The sequence below is a fragment of the Hippoglossus stenolepis genome, chromosome 20 (assembly GCF_022539355.2).
Source record: "Hippoglossus stenolepis isolate QCI-W04-F060 chromosome 20, HSTE1.2, whole genome shotgun sequence".
NCBI classification, from domain to species: Eukaryota; Metazoa; Chordata; class Actinopteri; order Pleuronectiformes; family Pleuronectidae; genus Hippoglossus; species Hippoglossus stenolepis.
In genome coordinates, this window is record NC_061502.1 from 19,418,044 (window position 1) to 19,444,866 (window position 26,823).

Sequence of the window (26,823 nt, forward strand, 5' to 3'; positions counted from 1 at the left end):
AGAAAAATATACGTTGATGATCATAGTTTTAATGAAACCAGACCACACACAAAAATATTCAAATGTATCAGGAGCAGTAACAACTTGACAATGACCCACCACTTTCCAATGGCTCCTAACTTTGGGAAACAGTATGTTGTAAGCTGCTGTAAGAAACTCACCAAACCTCATCTTGATATTCCTCCCTAGATATCTGAGATGGCCGCTGGTTTTTAATGACTTCAGTCCTTTGAAATGATCGACAGCACGATTCCTGAAATTTAACCCACTGATAATCCTGAGTTCTGCATTTCTTTTGAAGATCGTAACTTCTCACTAAAGTTAAACAGTGAAAGAACAGGTGGTCAGGACATGGAGTGGGAAGGGAAAAGGCACCATTCTCTTTTTCACAAGTCAGTGTCTATTACAATGATTTTGAAGCTTTGAAGTTATAAAGACCTCCTTCATTGCTGCCATGTTTGTATGTAGCTGTGTCAACGTTCAGAACACATGGTAGTTTGTGGGCAGTGATGAATACACATCTTAAAATACACATATCTATTTTCATGGGTAAAAATGATATAAATGAGCCTTTAGACTGATGGTGCTCATAATTACCCTTCATTATTCAATCCATCAGATTAGGAACATCAGTCTGACGAACCAGCATTGAAAGAAATATTCTAATTATTAAAATACAAGTTTATTTATGTGGCAAATTTCACAAAGCAGCATAGAACATCTACTACATGAGTTTGTATCACCTCTGCAGACTGAAATAATACAAATTGTAACAATTTGATGTAAGAAAAAAAATACAGAGTGAATTAAAGGACATGTTCGTGAAAAGACCGTAGTTGCAGGATGGCTGGACAGCCTCAGATCATTTATCATCTTCAACAACACTAAATCTATATAAATCCTTGTTTTGTAAACACACATTTTTACCTGTATGAATCTTTAAATGACTTTTCATGTGTGTAAACTAAGAGAAGCTTTTATCACGTGTTACAGGCTCCTCCCCTGTCTGAGTTCTCATGTGAACATTCAATGCATCACAATGTGAAAAACTGTCCCCACATCTTTGGCAAGAAAATTGCTTCTCACCTGTGACTCCTCATGTGGAAATTCAAATGACCACTTTGTGTATACCTTTTCTGACATATTTTGCAAGAATATGGCTTCTCACCTGTGTGAATTCTCATGTGGACTTTCAATACACCACTTCTCACAAATCGTTTCTGACATATTTTACAAGAATATGGCTTCTCACCAGTGTGAATTCTCATGTGGACTTTCAATACACCACTTCTCACAAAACGTTTCTGACATATTTTACAAGAATATGGCTTCTCACCTGTGTGAGTTCTTATATGGTATTTCAAATAGCCCATACTTAGAAAACATTCACCACATGTTTGGCAACAATATGGCTTCTCACCAGTGTGAAACCTCACGTGGACTTTCAACTTACTACTAGTTACAAAACATTTACCACATGTTTGGCAACAATATGGCTTCTCACCTGTGTGAGTTCTCAGATGGATTTTCAATTCATCACTACGTCCAAATCCTTTCCTGCATATTTTGCATGAATAAGGCTTCTCACCAGTGTGAATTCTCGTATGAACTTTCAAATAACCACTTTTCACAAAACGTTTCTGACATATTTTGCAGGGAAATGGCTTCTCACCAGTGTGAGACCTCATGTGGACTTTCAAATAACTACTATTTACAAAACGTTTTGAACATGTTTGGCAACAATATGGCTTCTCACCTGTGTGAGTTCTCATGTGGACTTTCAATTCATCACTACGTCCAAATCCTTTCCTGCATATTTTGCATAAATAAGGTTTTTCACCCGTGTGTGTTCTCAGATGAATTTTCAATTTATACTTACACGCAAAAGCTTTTCCACAAGTGTCACATTTGAAAGACTTTTTACCTGTTTGAGTATTAGAGTTAATCTCTGATTTGGGAGAGTTGTCCACATTGTTACCGTGACTCCTGTTGTCATGAAAACTCTTCTGTGGGTTTGGTTCTTCATTTCCTGTTGATCCTGAATCCATATGTTTTCTTTTGTTCTGATCTTGACTCTCAGCTACAGGAGAGTTGTGAGAGAGGAGCTGGTGCTCACCGTCTGGTTCTCTGTGGTCACTTTCCTCACAATGAGGAGTCAACATGAAGGTTTCAGTCTCCTGCTTCAGTACGAGCTGCTCTCCCTCCTGACTGGTGCACATTTCCTCCTGTTCCTCTTTAATCTGTGGAGGTTCTTGTTCCTCTTGGTCCAGACTGGAGTTCCTCTCCTGGTGACAGAGCTGCTGGTCAGTGAGAACCTCCTCCTCCTTACAGACATGCTGCTGTGGGAGCTCTGGAGGAACAAAGAGACACAAGACAGAGGTTACAACTGTGAGGTTAAAATAAAGACAATTTAGTTTCAGATTTGACAATAACTGTGAAAGATAAGTAACAATACTAACTGCTTCTACATTTTAGCACCAAATCTTTTTGTAAGAGGATTTAATATTTTCATTGAATCATTTATGTGCTTTGAAACTTTTTAAAGTCCATTTTATTCATGAGAGCAACAAAATAAAGTAACACACAGTGTTTTCTCCATCCAGACCACAAACACAGCAAACATAGAGACACAAGTCCAATGTCAGCCACACTCTGGTTGTACTGACCGATCCTGTGTAGCTTTATTTCAGGTTTCAAAACGGTGTCCAGCAGTCTGCGCTGACGAGCGACCTCTTCTTCGTACTGGACGATGGTTTTTTCAAAGACTGTGAATATCTCTTCAGCAGCAGCTGTTAGTCGCTCGCTGATAAACTCTCTCAAATACTGAGCCGAAGACATCACTGCTCCGTCCACTACTTGAATATTTACCAGAGACACGACCACACTACCGTCTTCCAGCTAACTGCTAACATGCACCTAGCTAACGCTGCTGGTGCTGTCTGTAAACTTCCGGTGGGTGTCACACTGCGAAGGTCCGACAGAGACAGGTTCAACTTTTTATCTTCATAGCTCAAATGTTTATAGCGCCCCCTCCGACAGATGTGGGAATCTGCCTCTGTACATTCACACCAATGTTGGAGTTTACAATAAGTTTCTATTAGTTGTAATACAGAGTTAAATCATAGTGACATAGACCAGTCATCAAACTGTACATGTTTATTCATGTCAGTATCACAGACTGTAAATAAAGTTGGATGACAGAACTCCTCTCCCTCCACTTTTACACAAATGGAGGTAAAATATGTCGGATACAATTGATGCCATTTTGGTCTTTTGACGTTATTTGGAGTCAGAGTCTGCGCAGTAGTGATCGTGGTGTGGAGCTTCAGTGTTGAGATCCTGCTGATCAGCTCTGCTGCCAAAACATAAACTGAACCAATCACCAGTCAGTCTCTGCTGTCAATCATGACGTTTCAACATCTTTTATATCATCAAATATCAAATTAAAACCAAACTTTATGGAAAAATTAACATTCATCTGGGTGACGAGAACGGCCTAAAAGGACAGAAACCTTTCAACAGTGAGAAAGAGAAGAGAAATCTTACATTCCTTTATTTACGATGCTATGTTGAGTTAACATCGTCACAAAAGACAGAAAAATATATGTGGTGGGAATTTGTATTTAATTCCCTGGTGAGGAAATAAACCATCAGACTGAGCGATCATTTCAATGATATCAAAGTATTTAATTAATGGTCCAGAAACAATTTACAGAGAATATATTTGAACACAAACAGAGTTACAATGTAACTATTTGGCCAAATAGGGACAGAATTCTCAAAGCCACTGTCGGCTCAAGAATCTGACAAAATGGCTCCTATGATGAACTGGCTTTTATGCACAGATCGAGGGGCTCCACGTCATCCTTTGATATCAGCCAGACAGGACGTGTCCAGCGCTCAGACATCAGCAGAGAATGGGTCAAATGTCCCCCCCTCTCCTGAGTATATAGACACTGGGCAGAAAAACAAATAGTCACAGGGACGTTTAGGTCCAAAGTAGAGAACATCTCTTGGTATCAGACAGATGCAAACATTAAGTAGAATTATACAATGATGTTTCAGGTCAATCCAACTGAACTTTGAGCATAGTCATGTCAGGACAGTTAGTTCAGTAAATTTCCATGACAATATACATTGAGTCAACATTGTGACAAAAGACAGACAAATATACGTTGATGATCATAGTTTTAATGGAACCAGACCACACACAAAAATATTCAAATGTATCAGGAGCAGTAACAACTTGACAATGACCCACCACTTTCCAATGGCTCCTAACTTTGGGAAACGGTATGTTGTAAGCTGCTGTAAGAAACTCACCAAACCTCATCTTGATATTCCTCCCTAGATATCTGAGATGACCACTGGTTTTAATGACTTCAGTCCTTTGAAATGATCGACAGCACGATTCCTGAAATTTAACCCACTGATAATCCTGAGTTCTGCATTTCTTTTGAAGATCGGAATCTCTCACTAAAGTTAAACAGTGAAAGAACAGGTGGTCAGGACATGGAGTGGGAAGGGAAAAGGCACCATTCTCTTTTTTCCAAGTCAGTGTCTATTAAAATGATTTTGAAGCTTTGAAGTTATAAAGACCTCCTTCATTGCTGCCATGTTTGTATGCAGCTGTGTCAACGTTCAGAACACATGGTAGTTTGTGGGCAGTGATGAATACACATCTTAAAATACACATATCTATTTTCATTGGTAAAAATGATATAAATGAGCCTTTAGACTGATGGTGCTCATAATTACCCTCATTATTCAATCCATCAAATTAGGAACATCAGTCTGACGAACCAGCATTGAAAGAAATATTCTAGTTATTAAAATACAAGTTTATTTATGTGGCAAATGTCATAAAGCAGCATAGAACATCTACTACATGAGTTTGTATCACCTCTGCAGACTGAAATAATATAAATTGTAACAATTTGATGTAAGAAAAAAAATACAGAGTGAATTAAAGGACATGTTTCGTGAAAAGACCGTAGTTGCAGGATGGCTGGACAGCCTCAGATCATTTATCATCTTCAACAACACTAAACCTAGATACATCCTTGTTTTGTAAACACACATTTTTACCTGTATAAATCTTTAAATGACTTTTCATGTGTGTAAACTAAGAGAAGCTTTTATCACGTGTTGCAGGCTCCTCCCCTGTCTGAGTTCTCATGTCAACAACTTTCCCCACATCTTTGGCAAGAAAATGGCTTCTCACCTGTGGCTCCTCATGTGGACATTCATATGACCACTTTGTCCAAACCTTTCTGACATATTTTGCAAGAATATGGCTTCTCACCAGTGTGACTCCTCATGTGGACTTTCAAGTCACCACTACGTAAAAAATCTTTCCCACATGTTTGGCAAGAATATGGCTTCTCACCAGTGTGAATTCTCATGTGGACTTTCAATACACCACTTCTCACAAAACGTTTCTGACATATTTTACAAGAATATGGCTTCTCACCTGTGTGAGTTCTAATATGGAATTTCAAATAGTCCATACATACAAAACATTCACCACATGTTTGGCAACAATATGGCTTCTCACCAGTGTGAGACCTCACATGGAGTTTCAAATGACTACTAGTTCCAAAACATTTACCACATGTTTGGCAAGAATATGGCTTCTCACCAGTGTGAATTCTCGTGTGAACTTTCAAATGACCACTTTTCACAAAACGTTTCTGACATATTTTGCATGGAAATGGCTTCTCACCAGTGTGTGTTCTCAGATGAATTTTCAATTTATACTTACACGCAAAAGTTTTTCCACAAGTGTCACACTTTAAAGACTTTTTACCTGTTTGAGTATTAGAGTTAATCTCTGATTTGGGAGAGTTGTCCACATTGTTACTGTGACTCCTGTTTTCATGAAAACTCTTCTGTGGGTTTGGTTCATTTCCTGTTGATCCTGAATCCAAATGTTTTCTTCTGTTCTGATCTTGGCTCTCAGCTACAGGAGAGTTGTGAGAGAGGAGCTGGTGCTCACCGTCTGGTTCTCTGTGGTCACTTTCCTCACAATGAGGAGTCAACATGAAGGTTTCAGTCTCCTGCTTCAGTACGAGCTGCTCTCCCTCCTGACTGGTGCACATTTCCTCCTGTTCCTCTTTAATCTGTGGAGGTTCTTGTTCCTCCTGGTGACAGAGCTGCTGGTCAGTGAGAACCTCCTCCTCCTTACAGACATGCTGCTGTGGGAGCTCTGGAGGAACAAAGAGGCACAAGACAGAGGTTACAACTGTGAGGTTAAAATAAAGACAATTTAGTTTCAGATTTGACAATAACTGTGAAAGATAAGGAACAATACTAACGGCTTCTACATTTTCGCACCAAATCTTTTTTTAAGAGGATTTAATATTTTCATTGAATCATTTATGTGCTTTGAAACTTTTTGAAGTCCATTTTATTCATAAGAGCAACAAAATAAAGTAACATGCAGTGTTTTCTCCATCCAGACTACAAACACAGCAAACACAGAGAAACAAGTCCAATGTCAGGGTCAACTTTTTATCTTCATCATCAGTCAGTCTCTGCTGTTAATCATGACGTTTCAACGTCTTTTATATCATCAAATATCTAATTAAAACCAAACTTTATGGAAAAATTAACATTCATCTGTGTGATAAGACCGACCTTAAAGGACAGAAACCTTTCAACAGTGGAATAAGAGAACAGAAATCGTACATTCCTTTATTTACGATGCTACGTTGAGTTAACATTGTCACAAAAGACAGAAAAATATACGTTGATGATCATAGTTTTAATGAAACCAGACCACATGATTTTGAAGCTGTAATTTTAGGGTAAATTGTTGGATAATGTTGATTCCGGGGGTAAGTTATAAAGACCTCCCTCATTGCTGCCATGTTTGTATGCAGCTGTGTCAACGTTCAGAACACATGGTAGTTTGTGGGCAGTGATGAATACACAGTTTAAAATAGACATATCTATTTTCATGGGTAAAAATGATATAAATGAGCCTTTAGACTGATGGTGCTCATAATTACCCTCATTATTCAATCCATCAAATTAGGAACATCAGTCTAACGAACCAGCATTGAAAGAAATATTCTAGTTATTAAAATACAAGTTTATTTATGTGGCAAATGTCATAAAGCAGCATAGAACATCTACTACATGAGTTTGTATCACCTCTGCAGACTGAAATAATACAAATTATATCAATTTGATGTATGAAAAAAAATACAGTGAATTAAAGGACATGTTCGAGAAAAGACCATAGTTGCAGGATGGCTGGACAGCCTCAGATCATTTATCATCTTCACCAACACTAAACCTATATAAATCCTTCTTTTGTAAACACACATTTTTACCTGTATAAATCTTTAAATTACTTTTCATGTGTGTAAACTAATAGAAGCTTTTATCACGTGTTACAGGCTCCTCCCCTGTCTGAGTTCTCATGTGAACATTCAATGCATCACAATGTGAAAAACTGTCCCCACATCTTTGGCAAGAAAATTGCTTCTCACCTGTGACGCCTCATGTGGAAATTCAAATGACCACTTTGTGTATACCTTTTCTGACATATTTTGCAAGAATATGGCTTCTCACCTGTGTGAATTCTCATGTGGACTTTCAACTTACTACTAGTTACAAAACATTTACCACATGTTTGGCAACAATATGGCTTCTCACCTGTGTGAGTTCTCAGGTGGATTTTCAATTCATACTTACACGCAAAAGCTTTTCCACAAGTGTCACATTTGAAAGACTTTTTACCTGTTTGAGTATTAGAGTTAATCTCTGATATGGGAGAGTTGTCCACATTGTTACCGTGACTCCTGTTTTCATGAAAACTCTTCTGTGGGTTTGGTTCTTCATTTCCTGTTGATCCTGAATCCAAATGTTTTCTTCTGTTCTGATCTTGGCTCTCAGCTACAGGAGAGTTGTGAGAGAGGAGCTGGTGCTCACCGTCTGGTTCTCTGTGGTCACTTTCCTCACAATGAGGAGTCAACATGCAGGTTTCAGTCTCCTGCTTCAGTACGAGCTGCTCTCCCTCCTGACTGGTGCACATTTCCTCCTGTTCCTCTTTAATCTGTGGAGGTTCTTGTTCCTCTTGGTCCAGACTGGAGTTCCTCTCCTGGAGACAGAGCTGCTGGTCAGTGAGAACCTCCTCCTCCTCACAGACATGCTGCTGTGGGAGCTCTGGAGGAAGAAAGAGACACAAGACAGAGGTTACAACTGTGATGTTAAAATAAAGACAATTTAGTTTCAGATTTGACAATAACTGTGAAAGATAAGTAACAATACTAACTGCTTCTACATTTTAGCACCAAATCTTTTTGTAAGAGGATTTCATATTTTCATTGAATCATTTATGTGCTTTGAAACTTTTTCAAGTCCATTTTATTTATGAGAGCAACAAAATAAAGTAACACGCTGTGTTTTCTCCATCCAGACCACAAACACAGCAAACACAGAGACACAAGTCCAATGTCAGCCACACTCTGGTTGTACTGACCGATCCTGTGTAGCTTTATTTCAGGTTTCAAAACGGTGTCCAGCAGTCTGCGCTGACGAGCGACCTCTTCTTCGTACTGGCATGGTTTTTTCAAAGACTGTGAATATCTCTTCAGCAGCAGCTGTTAGTCGCTCGCTGATAAACTCTCTCAAATACTGAGCCGAAGACATCACTGCTCCGTCCACTACTTGAATATTTACCAGAGACACGACCACACTACCGTCTTCCAGCTAACTGCTAACATGCACCTAGCTAACGCTGCTAGTGCTGTCTGTAAACTTCCGGTGGGTGTCACACTGCGAAGGTCCGACAGAGACAGGTTCAACTTTTTATCTTCATAGCTCAAATGTTTATAGCGCCCCCTCCGACAGATGTGGGAATCTGCCTCTGTACATTCACACCAATGTTGGAGTTTACAATAAGTTTCTATTAGTTGTAATACAGAGTTAAATCATAGTGACATAGACCAGTCATCAAACTGTACATGTTTATTCATGTCAGTATCACAGACTGTAAATAAAGTTGGATGACAGAACTCCTCTCCTCCACTTTTACACAAATGGAGGTAAAATATGTCGGATACAATTGATGCCATTTTGGTCTTTTGACGTTATTTGGAGTCAGAGTCTGCGCAGTAGTGATCGTGGTGTGGAGCTTCAGTGTTGAGATCCTGCTGATCAGCTCTGCTGCCAAAACATAAACTCAACCAATCACCAGTCAGTCTCTGCTGTCAATGATGACGTTTCAACATCTTTTATATCATCAAATATCAAATTAAAACAAAACTTTATGGAAAAATGAACATTCATCTGGTTGATAAGAGCGGCCTAAAATGACAGAAACCTTTCAACAGTGAGAAAGAGAAGAGAAATCGTACATTCCTTTATTTACGATGCTATGTTGAGTTAACATTGTCACAAAAGACAGAAAAATATACGTTGATGATCATAGTTTTAATGAAACCAGACCAAAGACAAAAATATTCAAATGTATCAGGAGCAGTAACAACTTGACAATGACCCACCACTTTCCAATGGCTCCTAACTTTGGGAAACGGTATGTTGTAAGCTGCTGTAAGAAACTCACCAAACCTCATCTTGATATTCCTCCCTAGATATCTGAGATGGCCGCTGGTTTTTAATGACTTCAGTCCTTTGAAATGATCGACAGCACGATTCCTGAAATTTAACCCACTGATAATCCTGAGTTCTGCATTTCTTTTGAAGATCGTAACTTCTCACTAAAGTTAAACAGTGAAAGAACAAGTGGTCAGGACATGGAGTGGGAAGGAAAAGGCACCATTCTCTTTTTACAAGTCAGTGTCTATTACAATGATTTTGAAGCTGTAAAGTTATAAAGACCTCCTTCATTGCTGCCATGTTTGTATGTAGCTGTGTCAACGTTCAGAACACATGGTAGTTTGTGGGCAGTGATGAATACACATCTTAAAATAGACATATCTATTTTCATTGGTAAAAATGATATAAATGAGCCTTTAGACTGATGGTGCTCATAATTACCCTCATTATTCAATCCATCAAATTAGGAACATCAGTCTGACGAACCAGCATTGAAAGAAATATTCTAGTTATTAAAATACAAGTTTATTTATGTGGCAAATTTCACAAAGCAGCATAGAACATCTACTACATGAGTTTGTATCACCTCTGCAGACTGAAATAATACAAATTGTATCAATTTGATGTAAGAAAAAAATACAGTGAATTAAAGGACATGTTTGTGAAAAGACCGTAGTTGCAGGATGGCTGGACAGCCTCAGATCATTTATCATCTTCAACAACACTAAACCTAGATACATCCTCGTTTTGTAAACACACATTTTTACCTGTATAAATCTTTAAATGACTTTTTGTGTGTGTAAACTAAGAGAAGCTTTTATCACGTGTTGCAGGCTCCTCCCCTGTCTGAGTTCTCATGTCAACAACTTTCCCCACATCTTTGGCAAGAAAATGGCTTCTCACCTGTGGCTCCTCATGTGGACATTCATATGACCACTTTGTCCAAACCTCTTCTGACATATTTTGCAAGAATATGGCTTCTCACCAGTGTGACTCCTCATGTGGACTTTCAAGTCACCACTACGTAAAAAATCTTTCCCACATGTTTGGCAAGAATATGGCTTCTCACCAGTGTGAATTCTCATGTGGACTTTCAATACACCACTTCTCACAAAACGTTTCTGACATATTTTACAAGAATATGGCTTCTCACCTGTGTGAGTTCTAATATGGAATTTCAAATAGTCCATACATACAAAACATTCACCACATGTTTGGCAACAATATGGTTTCTCACCAGTGTGAGACCTCACATGGACTTTCAAATTACTACTAGTTACAAAACATTTACCACATGTTTGGCAACAATATGGCTTCTCACCAGTGTGAATTCTCTTGTGGACTCTCAAGTCCTCACTACGTCCAAACCTTTCCCCACACGTTTGGCAAGAATATGGCTTCTCACCAGTGTGAATTCTCGTATGAACTTTCAAATGACCACTTTTCACAAAACGTTTCTGACATATTTTGCATGGAAATGGCTTCTCACCAGTGTGTGTTCTCAGATGAATTTTCAATTTATACTTACACGCAAAAGTTTTTCCACAAGTGTCACATTTGAAAGACTTTTTACCTGTTTGAGTATTAGAGTTAATCTCTGATTTGGGAGAGTTGTCCACATTGTTACTGTGACTCCTGTTTTCATGAAAACTCTTCTGTGGGTTTGGTTCTTCATTTCCTGTTGATCCTGAATCCAAAAGTTTTCTTCTGTTCTGATCTTGACTCTCAGCTACAGGAGAGTTGTGAGAGAGGAGCTGGTGCTCACCGTCTGGTTCTCTGTGGTCACTTTCCTCACAATGAGGAGTCAACATGAAGGTTTCAGTCTCCTGCTTCAGTACGAGCTGCTCTCCCTCCTGACTGGTGCACATTTCCTCCTGTTCCTCTTTAATCTGTGGAGGTTCTTGTTCCTCTTGGTCCAGACTGGAGTTCCTCTCCTGGTGACAGAGCTGCTGGTCAGTGAGAACCTCCTCCTCCTTACAGACATGCTGCTGTGGGAGCTCTGGAGGAACAAAGAGGCACAAGACAGAGGTTAAAACTGTGATGTTAAAATAAAGACAATTTAGTTTCAGATTTGACAATAACTGTGAAAGATAAGTAACAATACTAACTGCTTCTACATTTTAGCACCAAATCTTTTTGTAAGAGGATTTAATATTTTCATTGAATCATTTATGTGCTTTGAAACTTTTTGAAGTCCATTTTATTCATGAGAGCAACAAAATAAAGTAGCATGCAGTGTTTTCTCCATCCAGACTACAAACACAGCAAACACAGAGAAACAAGTCCAATGTCAGGGTCAACTTTTTATCTTCATCATCAGTCAGTCTCTGCTGTTAATCATGACGTTTCAACGTCTTTTATATCATCAAATATCTAATTAAAACCAAACTTTATGGGAAAATTAACATTCATCTGTGTGATAAGAACGGCCTAAAAGGACAGAAACCTTTCAACAGTGGAATAAGAGAACAGAAATCGTACATTCCTTTATTTACGATGCTACGTTGAGTTAACATTGTCACAAAAGACAGAAAAATATACGTTGATGATCATAGTTTTAATGAAACCAGACCACATGATTTTGAAGCTGTAATTTTAGGGTAAATTGTTGGATAATGTTGATTCCGGGGGTAAGTTATAAAGACCTCCTTCATTGCTGCCATGTTTGTATGTAGCTGTGTCAACGTTCAGAACACATGGTAGTTTGTGGGCAGCGATGAATAAACAGCTTAAAATACACATATCTATTTTCATTGGTAAGAATGATATAAATGAGCCTTTAGACTGATGGTGCTCATAATTACCCTCATTATTCAATCCATCAAATTAGGAACATCAGTCTGACGAACCAGCATTGAAAGAAATATTCTAGTTATTAAAATACAAGTTTATTTATGTGGCAAATGTCATAAAGCAGCATAGAACATCTACTACATGAGTTTGTATCACCTCTGCAGACTGAAATAATACAAATTATATCAATTTGATGTAAGAAAAAAAATACAGTGAATTAAAGGACATGTTTGTGAAAAGAAAGTAGTTGCAGGATGGCTGGACAGCCTCAGATCATTTATCATCTTCACCAACACTAAACCTAGATACATCCTTGTTTTGTAAACACACATTTTTACCTGTATAAATCTTTAAATGACTTTTCATGTGTGTAAACTAAGAGAAGCTTTTATCACATGTTGCAGGCTCCTCCCCTGTCTGAGTTCTCATGTCAACAACTTTCCCCACATCTTTGGCAAGAAAATGGCTTCTCACCTGTGGCTCCTCACGTGGACATTCATATGACCACTTTGTCCAAACTTTTTCTGACATATTTTGCAAGAATATGGCTTCTCACCAGTGTGACTCCTCATGTGGACTTTCAAGTCACCACTTCTTACAAAATGTTTCTGACATATTTTACAAGAATATGGCTTCTCACCAGTGTGACTCCTCATGTGGACTGTCAAATCACCACTTCTTACAAAACGTTTCTGACATATTTTACAAGAAAATGGCTTCTCACCTGTGTGAATTCTCATATGGAGTTTCAAATCACCACTTCTTACAAAACATTTACCACATGTTTGGCAACAATCTGGCTTCTCACCTGTGTGAGTTCTCAGGTGGATTTTCAATTCATCACTACGTCCAAATCTTTTCCTGCATATTTTGCATAAATGAGGTTTTTCACCCGTGTGTATTCTCAGATGAATCGTCAAATTATACTTATAAACAAAAGTTTTTCCACAAGTGTCACATTTGAAAGACTTTTTACCTGTTTGAGTATTAGAGTTAATCTCTGACATGGGAGAGTTGTCCACATTGTTACCGTGACTCCTGTTTTCATGAAAACTCTTCTGTGGGTTTGGTTCTTCATTTCCTGTTGATCCTGAATCCAAATGTTTTCTTCTGTTCTGATCTTGGCTCTCAGCTACAGGAGAGTTGTGAGAGAGGAGCTGGTGCTCACCGTCTGGTTCTCTGTGGTCACTTTCCTCACCATGAGGAGTCAACATGCAGGTTTCAGTCTCCTGCTTCAGTACGAGCTGCTCTCCCTCCTGACTGGTGCACATTTCCTCCTGTTCCTCTTTAATCTGTGGAGGTTCTTGTTCCTCTTGGTCCAGACTGGAGTTCCTCTCCTGGTGACAGAGCTGCTGGTCAGTGAGAACCTCCTCCTCCTTACAGACATGCTGCTGTGGGAGCTCTGGAGGAACAAAGAGGCACAAGACAGAGGTTAAAACTGTGATGTTAAAATAAAGACAATTTAGTTTCAGATTTGACAATAACTGTGAAAGATAAGTAACAAAACTAACTGCTTCTACATTTTAGCACCAAATCTTTTTGTCAGAGGATTTAATATTTTCATTGAATCATTTATGTGCTTTGAAACTTTTTAAAGTCCATTTTATTTATGAGAGCAACAAAATAAAGTAACAAGCAGTGTTTTCTCCATCCAGACTACAAACACAGCAAACACAGAGAAACAAGTCCAATGTCAGCCACACTCTGGTTGTACTGACCGATCCTGTGTAGCTTTATTTCAGGTTTCAAAACGGTGTCCAGCAGTCTGCGCTGACGAGCGACCTCTTCTTCGTACTGGACGATGGTTTTTTCAAAGACTGTGAATATCTCTTCAGCAGCAGCTGTTAGTCGCTCGCTGATAAACTCTCTCAAATACTGAGCCGAAGACATCACTGCTCCGTCCACTACTTGAATATTTACCAGAGACACGACCACACTACCGTCTTCCAGCTAACTGCTAACATGCACCTAGCTAACGCTGCTGGTGCTGTCTTTGTTTACTTCCGGTGCCCCCCCACAGTAGCCTGTATCTGCGAGCTGTTTGGGGTTAGTGCATTCCCAGACCCTAGATGGCTCAAGATGAAGTGAACGAGCTGGAAAAAAATTGCCACTGTTTCCATCTTTCCTGAATCTGTTTATGTGTGTTTATGTCGTTGAAGCTTGACTTCTAGGCAGGAGAGACTTCAGGGAAAGTCCCTTCAGCCAAAAGACATTCAGCTCGATGTGGCCTCTCCATCTTCAGGGTCTTGTTCACGATGGAGTAGTATTATTCTCCGGTCCACCTTAACTTCATGGGAGCAAATGTGCTAATGTGCAAATAAGCTTTTTTAGTTCATTTGCCAAAAATATTGACGATGATATGTAAATCCCTCTGAATTCTGCAGGTGAAATATGAAGCTCAGATCAACATGCAGACTGGAAACAGAGGGAAACATCCGATGAGTGCATTTCACATAAGCTCAGTTCAGTGGACAAATTATAAATTGCATTTTTACACAGGCGCCTGGACTGGAGCAACTGGTAATTCCTGAAATGTCAAACATCATTTCTTGTTATTTCTTTATTTGGTATGTAATGTAGGGCAAACTAAGAATAGGGGCCCATAGCTCAGTTTGGCCCACGCAGGGCCTCTGGTGGCTGTGATCTGGGAGAATCGGTATTTAAATTAGTCCCCTGTTTCAGTTTTTTGTGATTAATCTGTCTGTGGCAGTTTTTAAGGATGTTTCAATATATCAAGTGAAATAATTAAAAGACAGAAGAGGAAAATATGGTTAAATGGTTTGTTTGGCCTAAAAATAAATCATTAAACAAACTACGTTCAAATTGCAATCTATCTTAATTCATTAAAGTGATCAGACAGTGAAGGTCAATCAGTGTCAGCTTTCTACTGGTATCACGGTGCCAAGAATATACAGAGCAACGCAGAGCATCACTTAACATTCCCCGTGAAGAGCTGCACTGTCCAGCAGCCTAACAACCAGAGGAAACAAACAGAGCTGCTAGGATTCAGGATTCATCACATTTCCAAAATAAAGGCACCTGCCATCACAAATGAGGTGTAAGGTGTATGAAAAATTATTTACACTGTAACAATACAGGAATTTATCCCATCATGTTTATATCATGTCACCCGTGTGTGTGTGTGTGTGTGTGTGTGTGTGTGTGTGTGTGTGTGTGTGTGTGTGTGTGTGTGTGGGTGTGTGTGGGGACCAATTCTTCTCCTGCTGAATGATGTCATTGTGGGGGCGGGGTTATGGAGGGAGGATGTGAGCTTCGGCCACTCCCATCTTCATCTTCATCATCTCCATCATCCTCCTCTTCTGAGGTGTGTCTGCTCCGCTCGGCTGCAGACAGACAGACAGACAGACAGACAGACAGACAGACGTCCCGCAGACACACGACTGGATATTGAACCCTTCACCTGCAGCGGATCCGGTGAATGTTCACGGAACATGGCGTCAAAATGTCCTAAATGCGACAAGACGGTGTATTTCGGTGAGTGAAGCAGAGACATCGTGACTGTGTGTGTGTGTGACTGTGTGTGTGTGTGTGCTGTGTGTGTGTGTGTGTGTGTGTGTGTGTGTTCAGCATTTCTCATGAAAAGACTGATAGACTTATATAGTGTGTGTCCAGTGAGAAATCAGATTTATTATACCACAGTTACAGATGATCTACATACAAGCCACCGATCAGAGGTTTCTTTTATTGTTTTTCTTTGATAAATATCAATGAAAATCGATATTGAAAGGGACTGTTGTTGGTGGAACTCTACTGAGAAACCTTCAAATGTCTTTTAGACCAATTCATATTCTGACCAATTAGCAGATTTGATGATAATGAAATAGTTGCAGCCATAACACATAAGTGACTTACACTGCTAACAGGAATATTATTGTACACAACAGTGCTGAATACCACACACACAGCAGGAGTCTGGATGTTACAGTCATGTCACACCAGATATACCCAAATCTAATAACCTCTTTATTGTCTTGAGTCTGTTCTGTATCTGCCCTTCGTCCTTATCTCCTCCAGGACGCGAGTTTGTTTTATTCTCCTAAAATTAATGGGGAACAAATCTGACTATCGATGCTGAGCAGGCGTCAGTGGGTTGAATCTAAATATAGATTGGATTCATAGTCTGTTTATTAAAAAGATGGTTTATGTCATTTTAGGTATATCACACCAATAAATAACAAGTGTTCTTAGGTCTGAGATCCAGGTCAATTAGGTCCATTTCCCAATTTAAATGTTATTATTAGGATTTTTTTCTTTCACTTCCAACACATTGGGTTTTTCAAATTTTCTGTTGATTTCTCGGAATGATTCATGGATCTTGATTTAAAAAAATCTGGCATGTTTAGGTGACTGATATTTATGAGTTTGCTCAATTAAATAAAAACGTGTTTCAATTGATTTGAAATGGGATTTCATGAACTCTGCTGTGTCCTTTGAGTTGTGGTTGAAATGCTTCTAATGATTTTTAAGCTCAGAACTTTTATCTACTCTGGAATTTCAAGCTTTGTTTTTGCGCAGATGTCGATCAACAAACTGCAGAGTCAGATATCATTGTTTAAAAAATGACAGCGATTGAATGTGATTTGTTCTGGAGATTCTTACAATTCCAAAGCTTATGGAAAGATAACCAAACATATGTGTGTATGTGCTTCTTACACGTCCTCCTCCGTCGACGCCAAGGTGATATCACTCTGACAGGCGGCCCAGTCAGTGAGTCTAAACAGGAAGTGTCATGTCATATCTGCAGGGATATTTTGGGAGGAGGACAAACAGATAAATCACTGTAGACGAGTCGAGTAGTTTTCTGCAAAGGCTGCTCCTGCACAAAAATGTCTGGGGTCAGAAAAGTGGAACGGGTTTGGACTTATTAAAATATTCGTCGTCCAACTTTTCTGGCAGTTAATATGTCCTGGTCGGTCTGGTCTACAGAGGTAACGCTTTAACATTTCGATGTGGTTTGATGAACACGTCCTGAGTTTTGTCTCGTCTCTTTGTTCCACAGCGGAAAAAGTGTCGTCTCTCGGGAAAGACTGGCACAAGTTCTGCTTGAAATGTGAACGCTGCAGCAAGACGTTGAATCCAGGAGGCCACGCTGAGGTGAAAGGAGCTGACCTCGTTAAAACTAAAGCTTTTAACTTTCCTTGACTTTCAGCAGCCACTGATGAAATAGATCATTACAGAAGGGGAAAGGATCAACCTGATGAAATAGATGAAACTATAAAAACTACTTGATGTTTTAAATACACACTGTTACCTCAGCAGGGAGTCGTGGGTGTCATGGTGGTCAAACTTGCACAGTTACTCCACTGACTTTCTTACCACACCTCAGAAACGACAGAATATTAATCACACATGTCTGATCTCAAAGAGACCACATGTTCTATGTTGAGGTTACACTCACTCTTCTTTGGCAGATGTGTTCACGTCGAGTATATTTGGACTATTTGTGTCCAAATGTCTTTACAGCTTCATGTCCACATTTGAGAGCTTTTTGGTGGTAATGGCCGTCGCCAGTGATGCACTGTCAACAAAAAACCTGATTTCCTCAGAAGAATTTACACGTCATTGTCCTGCCTCCTGCTGAAATTGGTGTGAAAGAGAAAATAACAGAGAGAACAAGTCTGTGATTTTTTTATCTGTGTTGGAATAGTGCAACACTGGTTGGTTGCTCTGCTCACTCTCCTCTCTCTCTTCTATTTTACAGCATGACGGGAAGCCTTTTTGCCACAAGCCCTGCTACGCTGCCCTCTTTGGGCCAAAAGGTGCAAGTTCTTCTTGTCTAGAAGTCAGCGTAATCCGTTCTGATTAATTCCAGGGTCATAAATGCATCGTTTGCATGTGTTTCAGGCGTGAACATCGGGGGAGCTGGTTCCTACGTGTACGACGCTCCTGTCAATGAAGCCCCTGTGGCTGTTTCCATGGAAACAGATGCTAAACCGGAGGAGGAGAAAAAAGCCCCCGCACGGGGACCAGTGAAGGGTGAGAAGTAAAAAATAGAAAAAGCCATCTTCAGTTAGGAAGAGAAATTCAGAGTTCTAGAGTAGAATCATCTCTGGAGGTTTAGATCGGGTCCCTGGAGTTGATGAATTATTACTGTGACGTACTGGGAAGTAAGTTGTAGGGACGACAATCCAGAGGATGAATTCAGAGAGGAAGAAAACCCTCAGATTGGAGCCATGGTGGTGATGGTGATTAGTCAGAGTGATCATTTAAAGATGTGTGTGTTCGAGGAGAAAAGTTTGGACAAGATACAAGATTGTACGTGCAAAAAAACTGCACACAAGCTGACACTCCCAAGTTGTAAATCTGCAGATCAGAAAAATAACTTGTAGCTCTAATCTTCCCACAGCAAATAATCTGTTACTACAATTCTGTTACTTTTCTAGCTGCAAGCTTCTCATCTTTCTCCGGAGGTCCCAACATCTGCCCCAGGTGTAACAAGACGGTGTATTTCGGTGAGCACATCGCATCTTTTCATTTGCACGTATCTAATTCAACGAGTTGCTTTAGTGACTGTCTCCATGGTCGCGTGTGTGTGTGCAGCCGAGAAGGTGTCGTCTCTTGGGAAGAACTGGCACCGGCCCTGTCTGCGCTGTGACCGATGCAGTAAGACTCTGTCTGCCGGCAGCCACGCAGAGGTGAGACACGGGACAAGTCTTTTATTGTGCGATCTTATTTTGCTGTTTTCAATTGATAAAAACTATGGAATTGTTGTCTTCCTGTTACAGCACGATGGACAGCCGTACTGCCACAAACCGTGCTACGCTGTGCTGTTTGGACCCAAAGGTGAGAAGTGAGAGACGATGGGCAGCAGAGTGGGCTGGTCAAATTATCTTGATCGCCCCCTGGTGGCTTGCTGCACTATTGGTCAAAAACCCTGCCCCCTCCATGTTCGCAGATGGGACGTGTTAAAGTATACGTCAAATGAAACCGGTCATTTTCCTCCTGTCACACTAATGTATGTTCACGTGTACATTTTTCGAACAATTTTGGTTTGAATTAGTTGTTTGATGATATAAAAATGGGATGAGATGTCACTGACAGCTAAGACTTGCTTGCGATTGGTCGAGCGTGTTTATCACGTCTGACGCTCGGTCTGTTCACACTAAAGTGGACATTTTGAACAGATGAACTTTTTTCTCTGCGTTTGAGCTTCTTTGCTTTCTAACTGACTAAAAGGGAGATTTTTGCAAAACGCCATCCATTTTCAAAAACTCACGTTTCTGTGTATCAGTTTGCACGTGACACGATGACATCACAGTTTACTTAATTGTTTTCTCTCCCTCTCTCTCTCTCAGGTGTAAACACTGGAGGTGTCGGCAGCTACATCTATGACGAGCCCGAAGCTGAAGCTCAGCCTTGAGCTCTGACGCAGCACCACTTCCAGGACGTCTCTTTAATTTGCCTTCAAGTGTCATGGTGACAAATGACATGTACTGTACTCACAGGGGTGGATATTTAGACATTTTTGTTGTATTTATACATTGTTTATATATATATTTTTTGTACTGAAACGAACCTTTAATATATCCTCCCTGGTGTGAGTTTCAGATTTGCCTTTCAGTTCCTTGGTTCTCTTTGCCAAATACTTATCAGCGTGTTACGTATAGTAGATTGTTTTTTGTTTCTCTCATGATTAATAGTTTTTCAAACTTTTGTGCACTTGAAACTCGAAATTATTAAAAACAAAGTACCAGCCAAACAATTTACTGTCAGTGTTGATCCTGGCTCTAAAGTGAAGGTGTAGCCGTAGTGAAGATACACAGAGACGTGAGTTTTACTGAATGTTATGAAGGTGAGTTTGTGAACAAAAAAAATGTCTGCAGTAAAACTTTGTCTTACCAAATGTTTGCGTCTGTTTGTTTGTTAGTTGGTCCTTGGTGGAGGGGTGTTTCCTAATGAGTGTCATTCTAGTTTAAAATCAGTCTCACAGATGAGTAATAAAGTCTGTATATAAATAAAGTTTGAATGTAGACTAGAAGCTGATGTGGTCTGACAGCAGGTATGATGAGAAACCAACCAGGCTACATTGACCTTCTATTTTAGCCCAGAAACAAAAATGCATTGTTGGGCTGAAATGAGCAGATCCCATAATAATGACATCCGGTAATGTCCTCACCTGATCATTCACATTCCTGCCCTGTTACAGAATGTCTATGTTATCGTGTCTGTTCCTGTTGATCCTGTTCCACCTTAAAAAGGTGCAGCCAACGAGAAAGGTGAAAACGTCACTGACTGGATGAAGTTGGAAACACCTTATTACTCATCACCTCTTTACTGGAAACAGTAAGATGAGATGTGTCAAGCTGCACAGAATAAAACCAGATGTCAGGAGAACATCTTACAAAATAATGGTGTAGAAGGTGACAAACACACTGTGGTGAAAATATACTAAATAAGTAAACAAACAGTGAAGCTGTATATTATGTACATGCATTTATATTTTTTATTCTCTTGTCTACCTCATTCTGACCTGCTGCTGTAACAACTGAATATCCCCAGCGTGTGGATCAATACATTTTTATCTTATCTTGAATAATATGAATAAATAAGAACACATTCAAATACAGTAATCACGCAAATCGAAATATTACTACTTTATGTTGTAGATCCACCACAATGTATATGTTATGAACCACCCCAAATTACTACAGTGCCAGTGTAAATGTTAAATGTCTTATTTATTTTCTTCATCAGATTTTGCAGAAGAAAGATAAAGCTACCCAGCGGAATATATATATATTTCAAAACACATTTACAAGGTACTACTAATTAAAGTTTTACTATTTATTCAAAAACGTTTAAGGCAAACAATAGGAAACAGTCAAAAGGCAAGGCAATCATCAATCATATTTTATTTGTATAGCCCATAGTCACAAATCACAATTTGTCTCATAGGGCTTGTCCAGCTAAAACTATTAATCACTAATCACGTATTGATTGACAGAACACGTATTGTCTATTTGGATTATTCTGATTTAAGATTTCTGATGAATCTGTGCTTTCACGTGTCAATAAGCAGTCTAATTTTGAAAGCGATAACCGGAAGTTGACTCTGCCGGTTATAACCGGAAGTTGACTCTGTCGGTTATAACCGGAAGTGAAGCCTCTCTATCGTTTAGCTTTTGTGCTGCTTCTGCTCTCAGTGGCTCGTTTCTCGTGCGCGGAATCAGACGTGCGTCGATATTTTAGACAGAATTGCAGAAATCATTCACACGTAACTTTACACTGGATAAAGAATCGTTTCCGCTTTGATAAGAACGTGTATTGTTCGCGCAGCTAGCCGTTAGCTTGTGTTAGCTAGCCGCAGCAGGAGTTCCTTCGCCTGTTTTATGTTGCCGCCGCCTCACGGACATGTTGGACGGATCTCCGGCTCTCTGCGATGAGGCGAACATCGGAAACGTGGAAAACAACAACCCGGGCAAGTTGATCTCCGGCTGCGATGGGGTGAACGCGGGGAGCCGAGCGAGGCAGGCGCTGCTGAAGAAGGGAGGGAGGAAGCTGCACCACCCGCAGAAGCAGCCGAGGAACAGCCCGAGCATCCTCCTGTCGGACCGCAACAACAACAACACCGTGACGGCTTCACCCGCCAACCGAGCCGCGGCGCCGCCCGAGTCCCCGGCACCGAGCCCCCAGCAGCTCCGACCGGGGAAGGAGGTGAGACCCCGGGGGGGAGACCCCTGCACCCTGCGCTGTCCGGCATTAAGGCTGTTACCAGCTAGTTACTGTGTTCATGAGTCAAACTGAAACCTAACCTGAACGATACTCATCTACTATCATCTCGTAGAAGTACTCTCAGCCTTTCATAAGCACTGAAACACAAAGTAAACATGTTACAATAATCCCGATTTAATCCATATGAGTTTGAATATGTTTGTATTTTAACTAAAAGCGGTTTTCTCTCGTAGTTTTGAACTCCACAGTAAAGTACTGCACTTTATAAGCTCTATATCCTTATCTGTAAAGCAACCGCAGTTTCAAAATAATTAAGTAATACGTTTCATAAAACACAAATACTCAAAGTACAGGTACTTCAGATTTGACTGACTCCTGAGAGTCCTCTGAATACTCGTCGACAACAGCTCTGATTATGGGTTAACCTGTTAAGTCATATTTTAACTATCACACTTTCATGTAATGAATACTCATCAGTTTTCATTAGTACTTTATGACAGTGACATAGCACTGTCATAAGGCCCTGGTAGATTACAGGTATTTCCTTTATAAAACTGCAGTGATCTTTTTTCACTATATTACCCACAAAAACATTCCCTGAATGACTTAAAAAACGATTCAGAAGCTGGAATAATGTTTTGCTTGTATATTTGTCTCATTTAAAGATATTTAACTCAGTCCACTTAATAAAATGTCCATGTTTTCTAGGGTTAGGGTTAGAATCTTGATTAAATCTTGTGTTGCGCCTGAGGCAGTTTGAGGTGACGCAGTTACTAATTCTTGTGTTGAAGAAAGTAGTCATCTGACGAGCAAGCTCCACTTCCTCTTCCTGCAGCTGACAGGCTCGCCTGCAGCTGCAGGTTGTGCAACACTCACAACAACAGGTGTCAGGACTGTTTTGTGGTGAAGGAAGTGGATGAAACGTTGTCTCACGGCGACAGGGTTATTGATTTGTTGAAGTTTGCACCTCAACAAGCTCCCTGAAAAACATTTGTAATGGTTATTTAAACAAATTCAAGTGGAACTTGTAGAAAAGATCTTTTAATAGAGTATTATCTACTATATCTATTAAGTGTCTCTATGTTGAAATAGGTCAGGTAAAGAAGAAAAGATGTTTGTGAAAAAAAGACAGACGTGTGTTTAAGGTTTGCCTCAGAACCAATTTATCTGTTTGTGTTTTCTGATATGAAAACTTTTTACAGAATAAACAATGCAGAAAAATAAGCATTTAGGTTCTAAATTTTAATAAAATGGTTTATTTCTTAATTCCATCTCTATATATTTATATTTATATTTATAATAAAATTTGTGGTTAAACTGTCAAATATGAATCCTCAATTACATTTGATTTGACAACATTAGGATTGCTGATTATTGTCCTCTTTTACACTCCAGTTTGTCTATGAATTCACTTTTCCACATACCAAGGCCCACAATTATTTGACATTTTGCCTTTAAAGAAAAGTCCAAACAGGTTAATCATCCACTTATTGTTTCAGCTCTGCTGCTAAGCTAACAATGTCCTGACTCTAGCTCTGTACTTCACGCATTGCCATAAGCTTGGTAATGAATGTTGTCTTATGTTGCAGTTGGATGTGTATTCATTTAAAAGGTGTAATATATTTGTCAATGTTCTGTTGTTTCTGCTGCCCCCAAGTGGCCAAATAATCTGTTGTTGTATATTTGAGGCATGCTTTGTTTCCGACTTCAAATATGAACTTTTACACTCAACATGATAACTATTCAATTTTTGAAGTTAAATATTGTGATATATTTGTCATATTGTTTGATTATTCACCTTGCGTTTCTTTTTTTTTGCAGCTGCTGAAATCCAAAGGTGGTCGAGTGGAGCGAGGGGCCGTTCAGCCCGGGGGCCAAACGGCCCGCAACCTTCCCCGACACGATCAAGTGGACCAAAATGTGAACACCCGGAGCCAGAAGCCCAAGCAGGACCAAACACCCGGTGCTTCTCGTGCCACAAAGAAGAGAGATCACAGCACTCCCAACAAGCCATCCTCTCTTCACCTGCCTCCGTCGGGAGAGCAGAAGAAACCTCTCCACTCCTCCAACAACGTGAAGATGGTGAGTGCACTGCCCACTGAACCTGCCCCCGAATACCTCAAAGATGGCGAGAAAGTCTACGCTGGAGCGAAGTTCAGCGAGCCGCCCTCGCCCAGTGTCTTACCCAAACCGCCCAGTCACTGGTTCGGAGAAAACGAGCCTCAACACAGCAACCAAAGCCGAGAACAGATGGCTGTGCAATTAAAGTCGCTGCTCAAGGTTCAAGATTCACCATGACCACGGTCTGGATTTTTAAATTGGAGCAAACATGTCCGATACCTGATTAACAACGAACGCCAACAATTGAAAAAATATAATCCAGTAAATATAATTTGCCCGTTAACACACTGCAATACAACTTAGGGAGTTTTTTTTATCAACTTTAATGCAATTTCCCATCAGCCAACACGCTGCTGGCATTTGTGAACATTTTGAAGACGTGTTGTTCCTGGAGATTTGACGTGCTGTGTATGTCGGGAGTTTATTCCCAGTTTTCTGCCTTTTTGTTTGCGGAGGAAAGAGAAAGTAACGTGTTTTCGAGGTTGATTTTTGGAGCGGACTTGAAAAAGCAGAGGAAGTTTCAGGTCGTCTCCAGCAGCAACACGATCAGCGCGTGACGCAAAATGATGATGGCACTTTGTTAATGAACACTTTGGATGAGGCAGCCTTGTCTTGATTGATGTTTTAGAGAGCTTGTGTAAATGTACATAATATATTTGTGTATATTTTTCCTTGTTATTTTAATGGAGATTCTAGTTTTGTTACTGAGGGGGGGGGTTTTCCAACAAACAAAAAAAGAAACGTTCCCTGCAAACTGAGGCACTTTGTGACGGCTCCGTCAGTGTGAGGCACAGTGGACGTAAGAAGGACTTTTCTTACTGATTTGCACTGTAAAAACAGAAAATGGGGAAGGCCGGGGGAACCCAAGTTTGATGTTCCACAACTCGACCAGCCACTTTGATGAATTCACCAGCCAGCGAGGAGCACAGGAGAGGACTTCCAGCTTCTGGTTGCTTTCTTTTTTTAATATGGCACGGATAGTGGATAAATCAAAAAGAAGCCACGGTCTGAATTTGACCAGCTGTTGGCTGAAGTTCTTCCCCTTCCCTGAACTGAACACGAGTCCAGCTGCTGGAGAAGCCTTACGTCGAATCAGGGAATGTGAATCTGACAAGGCTGCGGGAGCCTGAGTGAACTGAAGAGAAAAGTCTCACACCCACCCGCTGCAGAAAACCCCGATCAAGCAACCAGAACGACTTCTCTTTAACTTTATTGCACTGATCTAGAGTACGTCCACATCAATCCGGCTAAATCTAAAACATTTTCTCCTCTGCATGTCCACATTAATCTGGAGTTTTTATACCTTACAAAACCAGTTTAAGTAGGTGAATCATGAAAGGCTTACAAACGCTATATTCCATGTAGCAGTATATCAGCGGTAAATAACTTACTAATTGGCGTCTTTATTGGAGCTGAAATGGTTTGTCCGTTAACAGAAAAAATAATGTGCAACTACTTTTAAAGGAGACATTATTCTACATCAGGATAATGAGGAAGTATTGCCTGTTCTGTTGATTTTCCTTTTACCACAGACTTTGGGCTTTTTTATCTTTGCAGAACTTTTACATTCACAGAAAACCTAAACAATACAAGAGGATCAAAAGACGGAAAAAGTATCATATGTCTGCTTTGATAATTCATTGTTGTCAGAGTCATTGTCCCAGCGAGGATTGACTGCTTTCATATAATCAAAACTGAAATCTTTGGAGTTTGGAAGGTTTGAGAGATCAATAATGAGAATATTGAAAAAAAATTAGCCTCGGTTATGATCATAAAATACTGATTTGATGAGCCCAGCAGCTTCGCAGCTCGGGAATGAGGAGGTATTAATGACCTGTGAGTAACATGAACAGGAAGTGATGTCAACTCACGACTATGAAAAGAGCTTTTGTCAGATAAAAAGACAAAGACTAGTGCTCAGGTGTTAATTGTGGATGGAGAACTTTATGAAAATGACGAGAGAACCCAACAATGCTGCATTTTTATATGCAAACTGTTTCAATGATAACACGGCTTCGTGTGGACGTACTTACTTTGTACATGTTTTTTTTAACGGGGAATTGTTTTCACAAGCTTCATCTCATGTTCATTTTCATTTCCTTGAGATACATTCATGTTTACCAGGAGAGCGGTGTGTGTTTAATTTGTCACACGACCCTCCACGGTGTACCACATGTATTTCTTTTCCTAACAGAAAGTGTTTCTGTGGATGCAGGCAGCTGCTGGGTTTTTTTCTTGACCTCTGTGATGTCACGTAAATGGACATAATTGTATTAATGTTGCAAAAACAGCCATTTTTATTGCAGTGTTTTAATGTTGTTTCATTCCAGTTGTAAAACAAATATGTTCAACAACTCACCTCCATCTCACATATTAGGACAAAAAGTTTTTATATCTATTAAGAAAAAACTCTTATCATTCACATGATATCTAAATTATATTAAAAATATTGAACACCCCTACAACACTGTCTGCTTTGTGTTTACTGAACGGTCACTGACGTCTTTCTGTATTCTGCTACAGCCGTAGAAAACAACTGATTGTTATAATAGAATAATAATTAGAAGTGTTTACATCAAATTATAACAGTTAATTATTATTATTTTAGAGAACTGTGACAACTGTGGAGATGCAAACGGATCACAT

General features: G+C 39.8%; 5 protein-coding genes across 7 annotated transcripts; 2 read left to right on the forward strand and 3 right to left on the reverse strand.

Moving 5' to 3' along the window:
* Positions 1–11: 11 nt before the first annotated feature.
* On the reverse strand, positions 12–2,971 carry LOC118099175 (zinc finger protein 664-like). 3 transcript variants are annotated; one of them, XM_035143514.2, is made up of 3 exons: positions 2,667–2,966; positions 1,925–2,350; positions 12–315 (listed from the first exon to the last, which is right to left on the reverse strand). In XM_035143514.2, exons 1-3 carry the CDS (start codon positions 2,836–2,838, stop codon positions 158–160), a joined length of 756 nt encoding a protein of 251 aa, XP_034999405.2. In that variant the 5' UTR covers positions 2,839–2,966; the 3' UTR covers positions 12–157. The 3 variants fall into 3 exon arrangements, with proteins under 3 accessions (XP_034999405.2, XP_047193949.1, XP_047193948.1); XM_047337993.1 differs by lacking the exon at positions 12–315 and adding an exon at positions 667–1,179 and having other exon boundaries at positions 1,432–2,350; positions 2,667–2,970; XM_047337992.1 differs by lacking the exon at positions 12–315 and having other exon boundaries at positions 667–2,350; positions 2,667–2,971.
* A 695-nt stretch (positions 2,972–3,666) lies between these two features.
* Positions 3,667–8,141, reverse strand: LOC124851190 (serum response factor homolog A-like). The gene is made up of 3 exons (XM_047337995.1): positions 7,750–8,141; positions 5,810–6,208; positions 3,667–3,956 (listed from the first exon to the last, which is right to left on the reverse strand). The coding sequence occupies exons 1-3, from the start codon at positions 8,042–8,044 to the stop codon at positions 3,901–3,903; spliced, it is 750 nt and encodes a 249-aa protein (XP_047193951.1). The 5' UTR covers positions 8,045–8,141; the 3' UTR covers positions 3,667–3,900.
* LOC124851211 (zinc finger protein 431-like) lies at positions 6,752–14,571 on the reverse strand. Its single transcript, XM_047338204.1, is given in 6 exon segments — positions 6,752–6,854; positions 9,853–10,475; positions 10,477–11,683; positions 12,216–12,298; positions 12,838–13,765; positions 14,082–14,571. Coding segments are annotated over 5 exon segments (2,436 nt in total). The 5' UTR covers positions 14,254–14,571; the 3' UTR covers positions 6,752–6,854; positions 9,853–10,429.
* A 1,084-nt stretch (positions 14,572–15,655) lies between these two features.
* crip2l (cysteine-rich protein 2-like) lies at positions 15,656–20,227 on the forward strand. The gene is made up of 8 exons (XM_035144088.2): positions 15,656–15,858; positions 17,384–17,478; positions 18,086–18,143; positions 18,229–18,360; positions 18,768–18,836; positions 18,925–19,019; positions 19,110–19,167; positions 19,680–20,227. The coding sequence occupies exons 1-8, from the start codon at positions 15,816–15,818 to the stop codon at positions 19,742–19,744; spliced, it is 615 nt and encodes a 204-aa protein (XP_034999979.1). The 5' UTR covers positions 15,656–15,815; the 3' UTR covers positions 19,745–20,227.
* Positions 20,228–21,463: 1,236 nt separating this feature from the next.
* pnrc1 (proline-rich nuclear receptor coactivator 1) lies at positions 21,464–26,642 on the forward strand. Its single transcript, XM_035144387.2, has 2 exons — positions 21,464–22,038; positions 23,878–26,642. Exons 1-2 carry the CDS (start codon positions 21,736–21,738, stop codon positions 24,352–24,354), a joined length of 780 nt encoding a protein of 259 aa, XP_035000278.1. The 5' UTR covers positions 21,464–21,735; the 3' UTR covers positions 24,355–26,642.
* Positions 26,643–26,823: the final 181 nt, after the last annotated feature.